At 44.6% G+C, this 13,825-nt stretch overlaps 1 protein-coding gene across 2 annotated transcripts in view; it reads right to left on the reverse strand.

The window, feature by feature from the left end:
- LOC106587341 (ubiquitin carboxyl-terminal hydrolase MINDY-2) overlaps nucleotides 1-12,956 on the reverse strand; it is a 31,952-nt gene extending 18,996 nt beyond the window's left edge. For both annotated transcript variants that reach the window (XM_014175659.3, XM_014175658.3), the window contains exons 1-3: nucleotides 11,951-12,956; nucleotides 10,985-11,042; nucleotides 4,897-4,961 (exon numbers count right to left, since the gene is read on the reverse strand). In XM_014175659.3, the coding sequence (XP_014031134.2) occupies nucleotides 4,897-4,961; nucleotides 10,985-11,042; nucleotides 11,951-12,850 (1,023 nt within the window). In that variant the 5' untranslated portion in view covers nucleotides 12,851-12,956. The remainder of the gene's footprint in view (nucleotides 1-4,896; nucleotides 4,962-10,984; nucleotides 11,043-11,950) is intronic.
- Nucleotides 12,957-13,825: the final 869 nt, after the last annotated feature.

Raw genomic sequence — 13,825 nt, forward strand, 5'->3', positions numbered from 1 at the left:
CCACCAAGGCACCTGCAAGTTCCCGGACATTTCTGTGAGGGGGGGGGGAAAATGGCCCTAGTCCTCACGATCCGATTCAACAGGTCCCAGGCGTGAGATCCAGGCTCTTCGCTGGCCATGGCAGAACACTGACATTCCTGTCTTGCAGGAAATCACGCACAGAACGAGCAGTATGGCTGGTGGTATTGTCATGCTGGAGGCTCATGTCAGGATGAGCCTGCAGGAAGGGTACCACACGAGGGAGGAGGATGTCTTCCCTGTAATGCACAGCGTTGAGATTACCTGCAATGACAACAAGCTCAGTCCGATGATGCTGTGACACACCACCCCAGACCCTCCAACTCCAAATCGATCTCAATCCAGAGTACAGGCCTCGGTGTAATGCTCATTCCTTCAACGATAAACGTGAATCCGACCATCACCTCTGATGAGACAAAACCGCGACTCGTCAGTGAAGAGCACTTTTGCCAGTCCTGTCTGGTCCAAATCAAATCAAATTTTATTGGTCACATACACATGGTTAGCAGATGTTAATGCGAGTGTTGCGAAATGCTTGTGCTTCTAGTTCCGACCGTGTAGTAATATCTAACAAGTAGTCTAACAATTTCACAACAACTATAAAGGAATAAATAAGAATATGTACATATAAATATATGGATGAGCGATGGCCATGCGGCATAAGCAAGATGCAGTAGATGGTATAGAGTACAGTATATACATATGAGATGAGTAATGCAGGGTATGTAAACATTATATAAAGTGGCATTGTTTAAAGTGACTAGTGATACATTTATTACATCCAATTATTAAAGTGGCTAGAGATATGAGTCAGTATGTTGGCAGCAGCCACTCAATGTTAGTGATGGCTGTTTAACAGTCTGATGGCCTTGAGATAGAAGCTGTTTTTCAGTCTCTCGGTCCCAGCTTTGATGCACCTGTAATGACCTCGCCTTCTGGATGATAGCGGGGTGAACAGGCAGTGGCTCAGGTGGTTGTTGTCCTTGATGATCTTTTTGGCCTTCCTGTGACATCGGGTGGTGTAGGTGTCCTGGATGTCCTGGATCGGGTGGTGTAGGTAGTTTGCCCCCGGGTAATGTATTGTGCAGTCCTCACTACCCTCTGGAGAGCCTTACGGTTGTGGGCGGAGCAGTTGACGTACCAGGCGGTGATACAGGATGCTCTCGATTGTGCATCTGTAAAAGATTGAGAGTGTTTTCGGTGACAAGCCAAATTTCTTCAGCCTCCTGAGGTTGAAGAGGCGCTGTTGCGCCTTCTTCACCACGCTGTCTGTGTGGGTGGACCATTTCAGTTTGTCAGTGATGTGTACGCAGAGGAACTTTCCACCTTCTCCACTACTGTCCCGTCACTGTGGATAGGAGGGTGCTCCCTCTACTGTTTCCTGAAGTCCACGATCATCTCCTTTGTTTTGTTGATGTTGAGTGTGAGGTTATTTTCCCGACACCACACTCTGAGGGCCCTCACCTCCTCCCTGTAGGCCGTCTTATTGTTGTTGGTAATCAAGCCTACCACTGTAGTGTCGTCTGCAAACTTGATGACTGAGTTGGAGGCGTGCATGGCCACGCAGTCATGGGTGAACAGGGAGTACAGGAGAGGGCTGAGAACGCAACACTGGGGCGCCACAAGGGTGAGGATCAGCAGGGTGGAGATGTTCTTTCCTACCTTCACCACCTGGGGGCTGCCCGTCAGGAAGTCCAGGACCCAGTTGCACAGGGCGGGGTTGAGACCCAGGGTCTCGAGCTTAATGACGAGTTTGGAGGATACTATGGTGGTAAATGCTGAGCTGTAGTCGACGAACAGCATTCTTACATAGGTATTCCTCTTGTCCAGATAGGTTATTGGAGTCAGTCTAGGGTGTCAGGTAGGGTGGAGGTGATATGATCCTTGACTAGTCTCGCAAAGCACTTCATGATGACGGAAGTGAGTGCTACGGAGCGATAGTCGTTTAGCTCAGTTACCTTCGCTTTCTTGGGAACAGGAACAATGGTGGCCCTCTTGACGCATGTGGGAACAGCAGACTGGGATAAGGATTGATTGAATATGTCCGTAAACACACCATCGGTGGGTTTGTGCCCATAGGCGATGTTGTTGCCGGTGATGTCTGGTGAAGACCTGCGTTACAACAGGCCTACAAGCCCTCAGTCCAGACTCTCTCAGCCTATTGCGGACAGTCTGAGCACTGATGGAGGTATTGTGTTTTCCTGGTGTAACTCGGGCAGTTGTTGTTGCCATCCTGTACCTGTCCCCCCGGTGTGATGTTCGGATGTACCGATCCTGTGCAGGTGTTGTTACACATGGTCTGCCACTGCGAGGACGATCATCTGTCCGTTCTGTCTCCCTGTAGCGCTGTCTTAGGCGTCTCACAGTACGGACATTGCAATTTTTTGCCCTGGCCACATCTGCAGTCCTCATGCCTCCGTTTCTTTTTTTGCTGAGTTTATATACACACACTACCGTTCAAAAGTTAGGGGGCACTTGTTTTGAAAGAAAATCACATTTTTGGTCCATTAAAATAAATTCAAATTGATCAGAAATACAGTGTAGACATTGTTCATGTTGTAAATGACTATTGTAGCTGGAAACGACAGATTTTTTTTATGGAATATCCACATAGCCATACAGAGGCCCATTATCAGCAACCATCACTCCTGTGTTCCAATGGCACGTTGTGTTAGCTAATCCAAATTTATAATTTTAAAAGGCTAATTGATCATTAGAAAACCCTTTTGCAATTATGTCAGCACAGCTGAAAACTGTTGTGCTGATTAAAGACGCAATCAAACTGGCCACCTTTAGACTAGTTGAGTATCTGGAGCATCAGCATTTGTGGGTTCGATTACAGGCTCAAAATGGCTAGAAACAAAGGACTTTCTTCTGAAACTCGTCAGTCTATTCTTGTTCTGAGAAATGAAGGCTATTCCATGTGATAAATTACCAAGAAACTGAAGATCTCGTACAATGCTGTGTACTACTCCCTTCACAGAACAGCGCAAACTTGCTCTAACCAGAATAGAAAGAGGAGTGGGAGGCCCCGGTGCACAACTGAGCAAGAGTCTAATTTGAGAAGCAGACGCCTCACAAGTCCTCAACTCGCAGCTTCATTAAATAGTACCCACAAAACACCAGTCTCAACGTCAACAGTGAAGAGGCGACCCCGGGATGCTGGCCTTCTAGGCAGGAGCTTAGAGAGCTACGACTGTACAGCAGTCAGAACATTCTCCTTGGACAGTAATCGAGACTCTGGTATGTACACACGCACACGACTGTTCTCCTCCCCAAGCGATGACGCCCGTGAAGAGAATAACATTCACAGATGTGCTGGTTCTTTGCCACAGCAGAGTGGAGAGAAGGAGGAGAGGAAGAGAGGCCATGCCCCTCCCACATTTCAGGCAGCAGGGATAGGGATGGGAGTGTGGATGGGAATGATAAAACCATCCCTTCCAGGCCATGTGAACCACTCAGAGCCCCAGCACTGGCCTCGATCTGAACTCAGCCATGCATCCCTGAGCACCCTCCCACAGCGATGTGAAGAGACATGACCTGCCTCTCATGACCATGTTGTGCCGTAGGCCTGATAAGACCCCGCTTATGTAACCTAAATAGGGGCTAAACGCAGCTCTAGGGCATTGACATGTTTTTTATGTAACCTAAATAGGGGCTAAACGCAGCTCTAGGGCATTGACATGTTTTTTATGTAACCTAAATAGGGGCTAAACGCAGCTCTAGGGCATTGACATGTTTTTTATGTAACCTAAATAGGGGCTAAACGCAGCTCTAGGGCATTGACATGTTTTTTATGCAACCTATATAGGGGCTAAACGCAGCTCTAGGGCATTGACATGTTTTTTATGCAACCTATATAGGGGCTAAACGCAGCTCTAGGGCATTGACATGTTTTTTATGTAACCTAAATAGGGGCTAAACGCAGCTCTAGGGCATTGACATGTTTTTTATGTAACCTAAATAGGGGCTAAACGCAGCTCTAGGGCATTGACATGTTTTTTATGTAACCTAAATAGGGGCTAAACGCAGCTCTAGGGCATTGACATGTTTTTTATGTAACCTAAATAGGGGCTAAACGCAGCTCTAGGGCATTGACATGTTTTTTATGCAACCTATATAGGGGCTAAACGCAGCTCTAGGGCATTGACATGTTTTTTATGCAACCTATATAGGGGCTAAACGCAGCTCTAGGGCATTGACATGTTTTTTATGTAACCTAAATAGGGGCTAAACGCAGCTCTAGGGCATTGACATGTTTTTTATGTAACCTAAATAGGGGCTAAACGCAGCTCTAGGGCATTGACATGTTTTTTAGGTAACCTATATAGGGGCTAAATGCAGCTCTAGGGCAGTGGGCTGTTTTTCCATATAACCATAATCATCATGCTGCTTATTTTCATCTTACGTAAATATACATTCATTGGTCTTTCTGGAGATTCATTCCCAATGCAAATGATGTGCAAATGCACATGACCGTATAAACACTCATCTTAACATCGCATCGTTGCCCATTAGAATATGATATATTTCTGGATAGAAGAGGACAGGAACTGCAGTCACTAAACGGCAGGCAGGGATATTTTAGGCTGGTAAGTGAGAACAAGTGAGCCCCCTTGGCGTGGTGTGAGTTAATAGTGTGATGCTGCTGCTCTGCCATCAGAGATCTAAGAGGGAGAGGGGGGTGCCCAACAGCCTAGAGCCTGCCTGCCTGCCTGCCTGCCTGCCTGCCTCATCCTGCCTGCCTCATCCTGCCTGACTGTCTGATTCTCCAACATGAGCCAGAGACAGACACAAAGAGAGACAGACCGGTAGACATGCGTATGATCAGTGAATAACGGCCCTTATTGATTGTGTTTAGGCAACAACAGTCCTTACCTGTTCATAGTTTAGCCGCTGGGCTTCAGAAATCTCTTTCGGCTTGGCATCGAGGATGTAGTCTCCTGCAGGGGAGAGAGAGCGAGGGAGAGAGAGAGAGAGAGAGGAGGCAACATCAGAGGACCTGGGGATACAGGCTAATTAAAGCAGCCACAGACACACAGGGGAGCTGAGAGGTCAAATATCATCAGGGTAGAGCCCTGCCCGCTCACCAGTGACATCACAGCCTGCTTACATCAATCCCAAGTGAAGAGGTGATATTATCGATTCTGTTCTGATTTCATAAGAAGTGTCTAATCCTCAGTGAGAAGCGGGATGTTGAGAGTTAAGCGCTGGCCAGCTGTTTTTCCAGGAAGGGTTCGGCCAGGCATGCGGGGTCAGTCAAGCCCTGGCTAGTGGGGAGCCGCTAGGGAGGTGTTAAGGGCTTAGTGTAGGTCCTAGGAAGAGCAGCCACTGGGGCAGGCAGGGAGAGCCTTGTGAAGAGCCCTGTGGTGCTAATCACAGTGCACCTGTCATCCAACCATTAACATCGCACCCAACTCCACCCTCCCCTCTGAGCAACACATAGCGGCAGTGTCTAGCTGTCAAAAACATACCCACTCGCGAGATATTTTATGTTACAAGATAATGATTCTGAGACTTTTATATCTGAAAAACAAAAATAGGCCTACTTTTTCTCATAATCCAATCATTTCTTACTTTAACAAAGTGAGCCAGTAGTCAGTGTGTTTCAGAGCCAGGGAGCTACTCTGATTCGATCTCCATTTCCTCTCCTCAGACACAGGCTTCCTCAGCCCTGGCCATGAACGCACCCGGCTGAGACCAGTCAACTGACTCTGACATTTCTATGCCCAGGGAACCCCCGGCCATACCCCCCCCCACCTCCCTCCGCCTGCCCCGTTCCCTGCCAGCTGACTGTAGACTACCCTCCCTGCCTGGGCCTCTACTGCTGCTGTTTCATGATTCACTGGCATGCTCCACAGAGTACTAAATCCCAACATCGACCAGCAGCCTCTTTAATACAACATACATCTCCTCCACTTCTGCCCCTATGGGCCTCACAGTAGTTATTAATACAGCGTCTGAATCTGCCCACATTAAATGGGGCTCTTTGTGAGCAGCTCTTTTTCACAAGCCATTGTTTTTTGTCTGGGCATGAAACAATAACTGTGCGTAATGAAGTGCAGTGGCGAGGCTAGGAGACAGGCCTATCTGCCTGTTCCTGGACATTACACAAGATGAATGTTTGACCAGGGACCAAACCATTCATTATGAGCTCTCAGCCACTAGCTGGAGTAAAGACAAAGCCGTCTCCACAAACACGGAGCTGCAATTTATGGGCACTTGTGAAAGAAGAGCAGAGACGGCTCAGAGGCATATCTGGGATGATACGCGCACACAGCCTGCATAACGCAGTTAAAGGTCGTTATTGTACAGAAGAGGGATGGCTACAACCATAAGCATTCCTCTGAGGAAATCTAACACGACACTGTCGGAAAAACAGGAGTTGCATGAAATGAAAACGCTGTGCTTCATTACTGTTTGTCACCTGTGATTTGCAGAAGGGTTGAAGTGCTCACTGAGTCAGGGTGCTCAAAAGAGACAGGGAATGTTTTTACACTGAACTTGGAATCAACCATGGGTATCTGTAGGAGCAGATGAGCAAGGTGCAGAGCTGCAGACAGAGGGAGCAATCAGGGGACTCCATCTGGGGCACAATGGGGGAGAGGGCCCTGAGTGGGTGGGAGAGGGCCCTGAGTGGGTGGGAGAGGGCCCTGAGTGGGTGGGAGGGGTAAAGGCCTCTGGCTTCTTACTGGTATTGAACATAGAGCCATGTGGTTGGAGTGAGTTCTGTGTTCCATCAGACCCACACACTAGGCTACCTCTTATATATCTAAAGATGGGCAACTATGTGTCTCTCAATGTGCTAATGCTTTGGGTCAGTCTGAATGGTCTCCTCTCTCAGGGTTTCATGTCAGTTGACCAGCAGGGTACAGTTGCCTCCTCTCTTATAAAAAAGTATTTGGAGAAGGTCAAATTAGATTTGCCTGGTCATAGTGTAGTCTGACAATGAAATGCACACACTGTAGATGATACTTTTTCTCCTAGCAAAATGAACCAAACTCTAATGCATGCAATTCAATTATAATTGATCAGTCATGGACACCAAGCGCTATGGACTCACAGAGGCAGATTCTGTGGGGAGGAAACATAAGGCTATCCATTAAGAGAGCTCAATAACAGACACAATTACTCATTCTAAATGACATTTTCCTAGCCAATGCATCCTAAAAATGTAACATCTAACCGAAAGGTAACAACATTATTATCCCTGGTACAAAACACACTAATGAGAAGTCAAGTCAACATTTGAGTTAGGCCTAATGAAAAATACTTGAAGAGAAGCAGCAAACTGAGAAATGCAATGAGTATTCGCATGACTGACATCAAAAATATATTTCTTGACGATGAAGAATCATCCCTCTGTTTCCCAGTCACATTTTGCTCTTTATATTCTATCTTGGTAGCTAACTAACTAATCTGTCCCCCAATGAAGCACGACAGTGTACACTGTAATTAAACCATGGTGAGAAATATCCTTAGCCATAAATTAACGACAGTCTGTGTCTTGGCCCATAATGACTAATACAAATTCAATAAAAACCAGTTGAATCTGCTAATCACATGCAGAATGTAGGACAATGTAGCACAAACAGTCAGGAGTCTTTTAGTGCAAACTGACCTCTATACCGAACTCCCAAATGATCATATGAAAGTAAACAACTCCCATGGCATGACTAATGCTGGATACATTTCAGGACTTCTGGCGTCTCTCAGAACTCAGCAGCTGGTGACTACATTTCTCTTATAGTTAGAGTTGTTATTGACTCCTAACAGTCTTTATATGATGCATTTAGCTAGAACACACTCATAACGGGACACTAGTCATAGCACCAGTCAAAGAATTATAGAGCCTGTAAAATTGAAGCCAAACTGACCACTGCCATGAAAAGAGGGCTTGGCTATAGTGACAGATTTTTTTTCTCTATAGCTTAGATGAGAATGTCTTTAGTAACAGGACACCCCTGGTTCTTCATCATAACAGCACCCAGCTATGGAGGGAGGCAGTGGGGTCAGCGTGCCACGCATGGAGAAAGAACACAGCTCCTGTTTCCCTGACGTTAGCAGGCCTTGGTCCACAGGGATTCTTCAGTCCTCCTGGTCAGTCTATACTGGACCATACCACCTGACCTCACATGGGTATTAGCGATGCGCGGTTGAGCTGTTTGTTCATCCACGCCCGCTCACAATTGGTAATAATCCATCCACAACCGCTGATGAAAATCTGAGACCCTCACCCGACCCACAAATACAGAAAATGCGTTGTACAGTCTGAGATGGTAGGCTATCTAAAAATGTTTCCAAAATGTCAGAAATTATAAGCAGAAACGTAGGCCTATGTTAGTCAACTATGTTAGTCTATAATTTGATACAGGCAGCTTCTCTTCTGTAATTACTTCTTGACCTAGAAGACTAAATAAACCTTTGCTTACCAGAATAATGTTAGAAATCAATAGTGTTAATGTTTCAATCTATACTGAACAAATATATGTAAGGTGTTGGTCCCATGTTTCATGAGCTGAAATAAAAGATCCCAGAAATATTCCATACGCACAAAAACCTTATTTCCCTCAAATTAGTTTACATCCCTATTAGTGATAATTTATCCTTTGCCAAGATAATCCATCCACCTGACAGGTATGGCATATCAAGAAGCTGAATAAACAGCATGATCATTACGCAGGTGAACCTTGTGCTGGGGACAATAAAAGGCCACTCTAAAATGTACAGATTTGTCAGACAACACAATGCCACAGCGTGCAATTGGCATGCTGACTGCAGCGATGTCCACCAGAGCTGTTGCCAGAGAATGCAATGTTAATTGTCTCTACCATATGCCACTTTCAACATTGTTTTACAGAATTTGGCAGTACGTCCAACAGGCCTCAACCGCAGACCACGTGTAACCATGCCTGCCCAGGACCTCCACATCCGGCTTCTTCACCTGCGGGAGATTCTGAGACCAGCCACCCGGACAGCTGATGAATCTGAGGAGTATTTCTGTCTGTAATAAAGCCCTTTTGTGGGGAAAAACTAATTCTGATTGGCTGGGCCTGGCTCCCATCTGGGCCTGCCCTCCCAGGCCCACCCATGGCTGCGCCCTTGCCTAGTCATGTGAAATCCATAGATTAGGGCCGAATTAACTTATTTCAATTGACTGATTCCCTTATATGAACTCTACCTCAGTAAAATGGTTGAAATTGTTGCATGTTGCGTTTATATTTTTGTTCAGTATAGTTGACATTGTTAAAATTGTTTTCTGTCCTCTTTCATCTCTGCTTCTCTCACACAGCAAATACATTCTGGGACCAAGGAGAAAATTGAATGACTTAAAAAAAACATGAAAGATTTTATGTGCAAAAATGTCCAAATGACATCAGTTTCACCGGTTTAGGAAATTAAAACCTGTTAAAACAGCTCAACATGTTTTTGTTAAGATCTCAGTCCGGCTTGGATGCATATTTTATGTGGTTTAAATAATAAGATAATAACAATAAAGATAATAAAATGATGGCTTACACTTTTATGATGCTGATAAAGATAGCACCGCCACCTTTATAGACTGTACCTAACCACACATTCATTCTCTCAAGATGCTGAAATAAATAATAATCATTCTTAATTCTGCAGGAGTTAATATTATATTAGGCGATGTGAGAGGTTATAGACCTACAGTCAATCCACATTTCAGTTAGGCTACTATTTCATTTAACCCATCTGAACAGTAGTTCCCTTGATGTGCCATTTTGAATTCCACGTCTTGAGACTGTCGAATCATCACACATGACATAGCAGTTCTGGCTATCATCCTTTTTTACCACTTTACTACATTTTCCCCAAACATCAACTCTCCATTTCACAGATTTTCTATTATTGAATTAAACTCCGACATTGTCCTTTTTGCCTCAGTGGATCGATTTTAACTTTTCTGCCCAAGTTCCCAAATGCATTTGGCAATTTGCGTGCATTTAGGGCGCTACAGTTAGGCCCTAAAGCTTAGGCTACACACTAACGCCAGACAGAAATAATGAAATGAAAACCTCAATGTAGTCTATAGATATGAATTGCACATTTATGGATTTTTTTTATGCATTGTTTTCTCTTTATTCAACTCGCCCACCCTTCATCCATACAATATTTTATGACCCTAAACCCACCCACCACATCTGTGGGGACTCCAGGCATATCACTAATGGTTATACAAGTACATATGCACTCTTCTGAGGGCAGGTCTAGCAGCTAGGTGACGACCAGAATGTGTATAATGATCCAGGCACAGTGTTGAATTTATTACAGAATCTTCCATTGTATTCACTGGCTAAAAATCAAGTGGAGGTTTTGTTTATTTAGAAAGAAAACTCAGGTAAAATTGGTCAATTCACAGCAGCTATGCAATTACTGTGTGCCATTGCTTAAATCATATGAAATCCATATTATATAGCAATTTATCCTAAAGCTAGGAGAGGCAGCAAATCCACAGTCTACTGAAGGGAGGTGAGGAAATTAGTATAATAAAACTGAAGGGCCAGGCAAGCAGTGAGGCAGGTCCTGTGATTATTCATACAGTAATGCCTTCCCAGGCAGTGGGACATAATTACAGCCCTCCAGTACTCTGTCATTAAGGTCACATTGCACTTCCCAGGCTAGTTTCTACTACAGCTCAATGCTCCACTGCACTGGTGTACTACAGTTACAGCCAGACTAACAATTTGTGACATGGACCTTCCAGGCAGGTTCAAAACCAAAGAAAAATACAGTATTTCCCATTGCCTTTGAGCACTGTCAAGGTGGCTCAAATTTGTATCAGGCTTAGAAAAACAGGTCACAACTGTCCTTAAACGTAGATAAATACTAGAGACCGGGAATAAACTGTACACTTCACCCTCCGGGAGGGCAACTAAAGGTCACTGATTTAAATTACACTTGGGTCCTTTGGTTTCATAAACAGATTCTCACTCATACTCACCAAGATATTCCATCAACTGTTCAGCAGTTATGATCTCCATCATTGGTGGCATCTTCACCTGTAATGGAACCACATACATTATTTAACAAACCAAGCAACATGACTAAAGTTAGCCAGGCCAATAGAACCTGGCTGACAGGCATCTCCCTCCCCCATGATTATGGTTCACAGTAAATACACCCACACCTGGGAAGTGGAAAACTGTGTTTAAAGTCACCAGAAGTGCACTGTTAGCGGTTGCACAACTGTCAGCACACACACAGGCGTTTGAAGCAAAGAATTCTGTTTACAGTCACTTTCATGTCACCCATTTTCACAGTAGGTGGTGAAGTTTTAGGGAAGGTTTCAGACACAGCGCTGCAGTTTAAGTTGTGAAGCCACATACTGAATCAGAATCTCCACTGCCTGCCAACCAACTGTCACTGACAATAAATAAACATTATCTTTATGATGTAAATGAAACCAGAGGCTTAAAAATGACTCAATTGGAAGCTCTCGGAGACTACTTATAAGAGAGGGACTGAGCTGCCAAGGCCGCAGCATGGGGAAATATATACAACTGGGTCTATGGTATAATTGGTCAATGTGACCTGTCAACAAACTCCATCATGAAATTACAATAATTGAGTATTAAGAGAAAATAAAGATGAATGCATATGAGTGGTATAATTTCAACTTTAACTTAAATTCTGCCCAAACGAAGGAAGATTATTTATGAATCTTCAACTTTTCATGGTATTCTATATTCTGGCAGGTGACAATAGCTTATTTTACTACTGATCATTACATTTTTATTTGAAACTGATAATACAACAGATAGCGTGGTTATGATGACCAGCTTCAAAATTACTTCCCTATTAGTAATTTAGTATTGACAAATAATAGATGTGGAAATGTTTCAAACGGCATCATGCACACCACATGTAAACTTGTCTCAGAGGTCAGGTTATGATGTCAGTCATTTACCTTCCATGCCAGCAATAGGACATTCATAATTGCCAGCAATGGGCATGGACCGTTCTCGTTCTGGGTAATGATAGGTGTGTTTTCTTCCTTCCACTTGATCCACTTGATGTGGTATATGGACTGGCCAGCGCCCCGGTCCTTGGTGCACGGGATCTTAGTTCCATCAGCCCCATACTCGCTATGTAGTGTTATTGCCAGCCCCCTGTCCTCCAACCCTTCACTGTTGCGATCGAAACTGGGACAGGAGTTGAGGTTCGAGAAGGACTCAAGTGAGTCGGCGCTCCTAGATTCTGCCGCGATGCACGGGTCACTCCCACTCTGCAAACCCTCGCATATGGTTTTGTCAATCGCAACTCCACATTTGACGTTTCCCGTATTTGTTTTGTCCGAACATAGGTGTGTCGGTTTTGCCAGCTTCACTGGTTCAACTGACTCACAACCCAACACCTCAGCTTCACCATCTGTAATCCTTGCCCCAGTTGAGGAAGGCTCGCCATCCGTTTTATTGTTTACTAACTTTGAGGTGGCACCCCCGCTATTTCCTGTAGCCAGCTGCGTGCCATATCCCATCCCGTTACTCAAATGATCTCCAGATCCAGAGGACAATGTCTCCGACCAACCACTCGATTGAATGTTCTTCTCTTGCACCGGGAGAGACTCGATCATTTCTGCCACATCTAATTTCTCAACACTGGAGATAGCATTACTAGCAGTGTTAGGGGCACTACTGGAGCTAGTAGTACAACTAACCAAAGTACTGAGAGAATGCTCACTATTCTTGCACGTATCGGTCGCTCCCTTCATTCCGCCAACTGTTTTAATATCACCCATTTCTCCTGCAATAGTAGCACATAGAGTACTTCCTCCAACATCTCGATGCAGGTTTGCATTTTTCTCCATTTCGATTTACACACTGTCGACAGCTTTTAGCTAGCTTAATTCCAGCTTCAGCCCCACAGACGCCATGACATCTCTGCCAGTGACGTCACTGTAGAAAAGCCCAGAGTTCTGGAAGAAATGCCTCTTCAGGCCAAGGAGAGGCAGTAGAGAATAACTGGAAATTTGAGTGCTGATTTTCATAATTTGGGTGTGCTGTGTACATTTTTAATCCGTTTGCAACAAATTACACATGCTTTCTCGGTATGGTTTCCTGTCATTTTTACATTCATATTAATTGTCCCCCACGATTAAATTGGGGAGGGGACTGTGGATCTGTCTCCATCCTTTCGTTTATATGTTCATTCATACTTTAATCACATGCGATTTCTCTGAAAGCACTGGGCCGATTTGGACGAAACTTGGGTGAATAATGAGTCTTTCCATAGAGAGCCGGCATTTACAAAATTACTCTGATTGGCCAGATGGTGGCTATAATAAGAGATTGAAAATGCACATTTTGAAGGTCACGCTCCTCACCCTGTTTGACCTAAAGTCAGGAAATTCGGTACAAAGGCCACTCCCCACAAGGAACAAATTTGCATCAGGGACCCATAAGGTCCGCCCCGATGGATTTTCCGCAATTTAGAATTTTGTGAAAAACACTTAAAATGCTACTCTGCGGGCACCGAATGGCCGATCTGCACAAAACTTTACATATGGGATTTATGGACAAAGGTCTCTTAATGCAATATTTTCCAGACTAGTACCGAAAACAACATGGCCACTATTGACCAATAAACTTTCACTTATGCATGGTCTGGCACATAAATGCATATACATCAGTCAATGATATTCATATTGTAACACAATTTGTTGCACATGCTGCAAACACTGTCAAGAACATAGTGATGGGTCGTTCGCGAACGAGTCGGCTCTAAGAGCCGGCTCTTGTAGGTGAACGTTGGGAGCCGACTCGCACATCAGAAGAGCTGAATC

The sequence above is a fragment of the Salmo salar genome, chromosome 26 (genome assembly GCF_965601325.2).
Source record: "Salmo salar chromosome 26, fSalSal1, whole genome shotgun sequence".
Classification (NCBI taxonomy): Eukaryota; Metazoa; Chordata; class Actinopteri; order Salmoniformes; family Salmonidae; genus Salmo; species Salmo salar.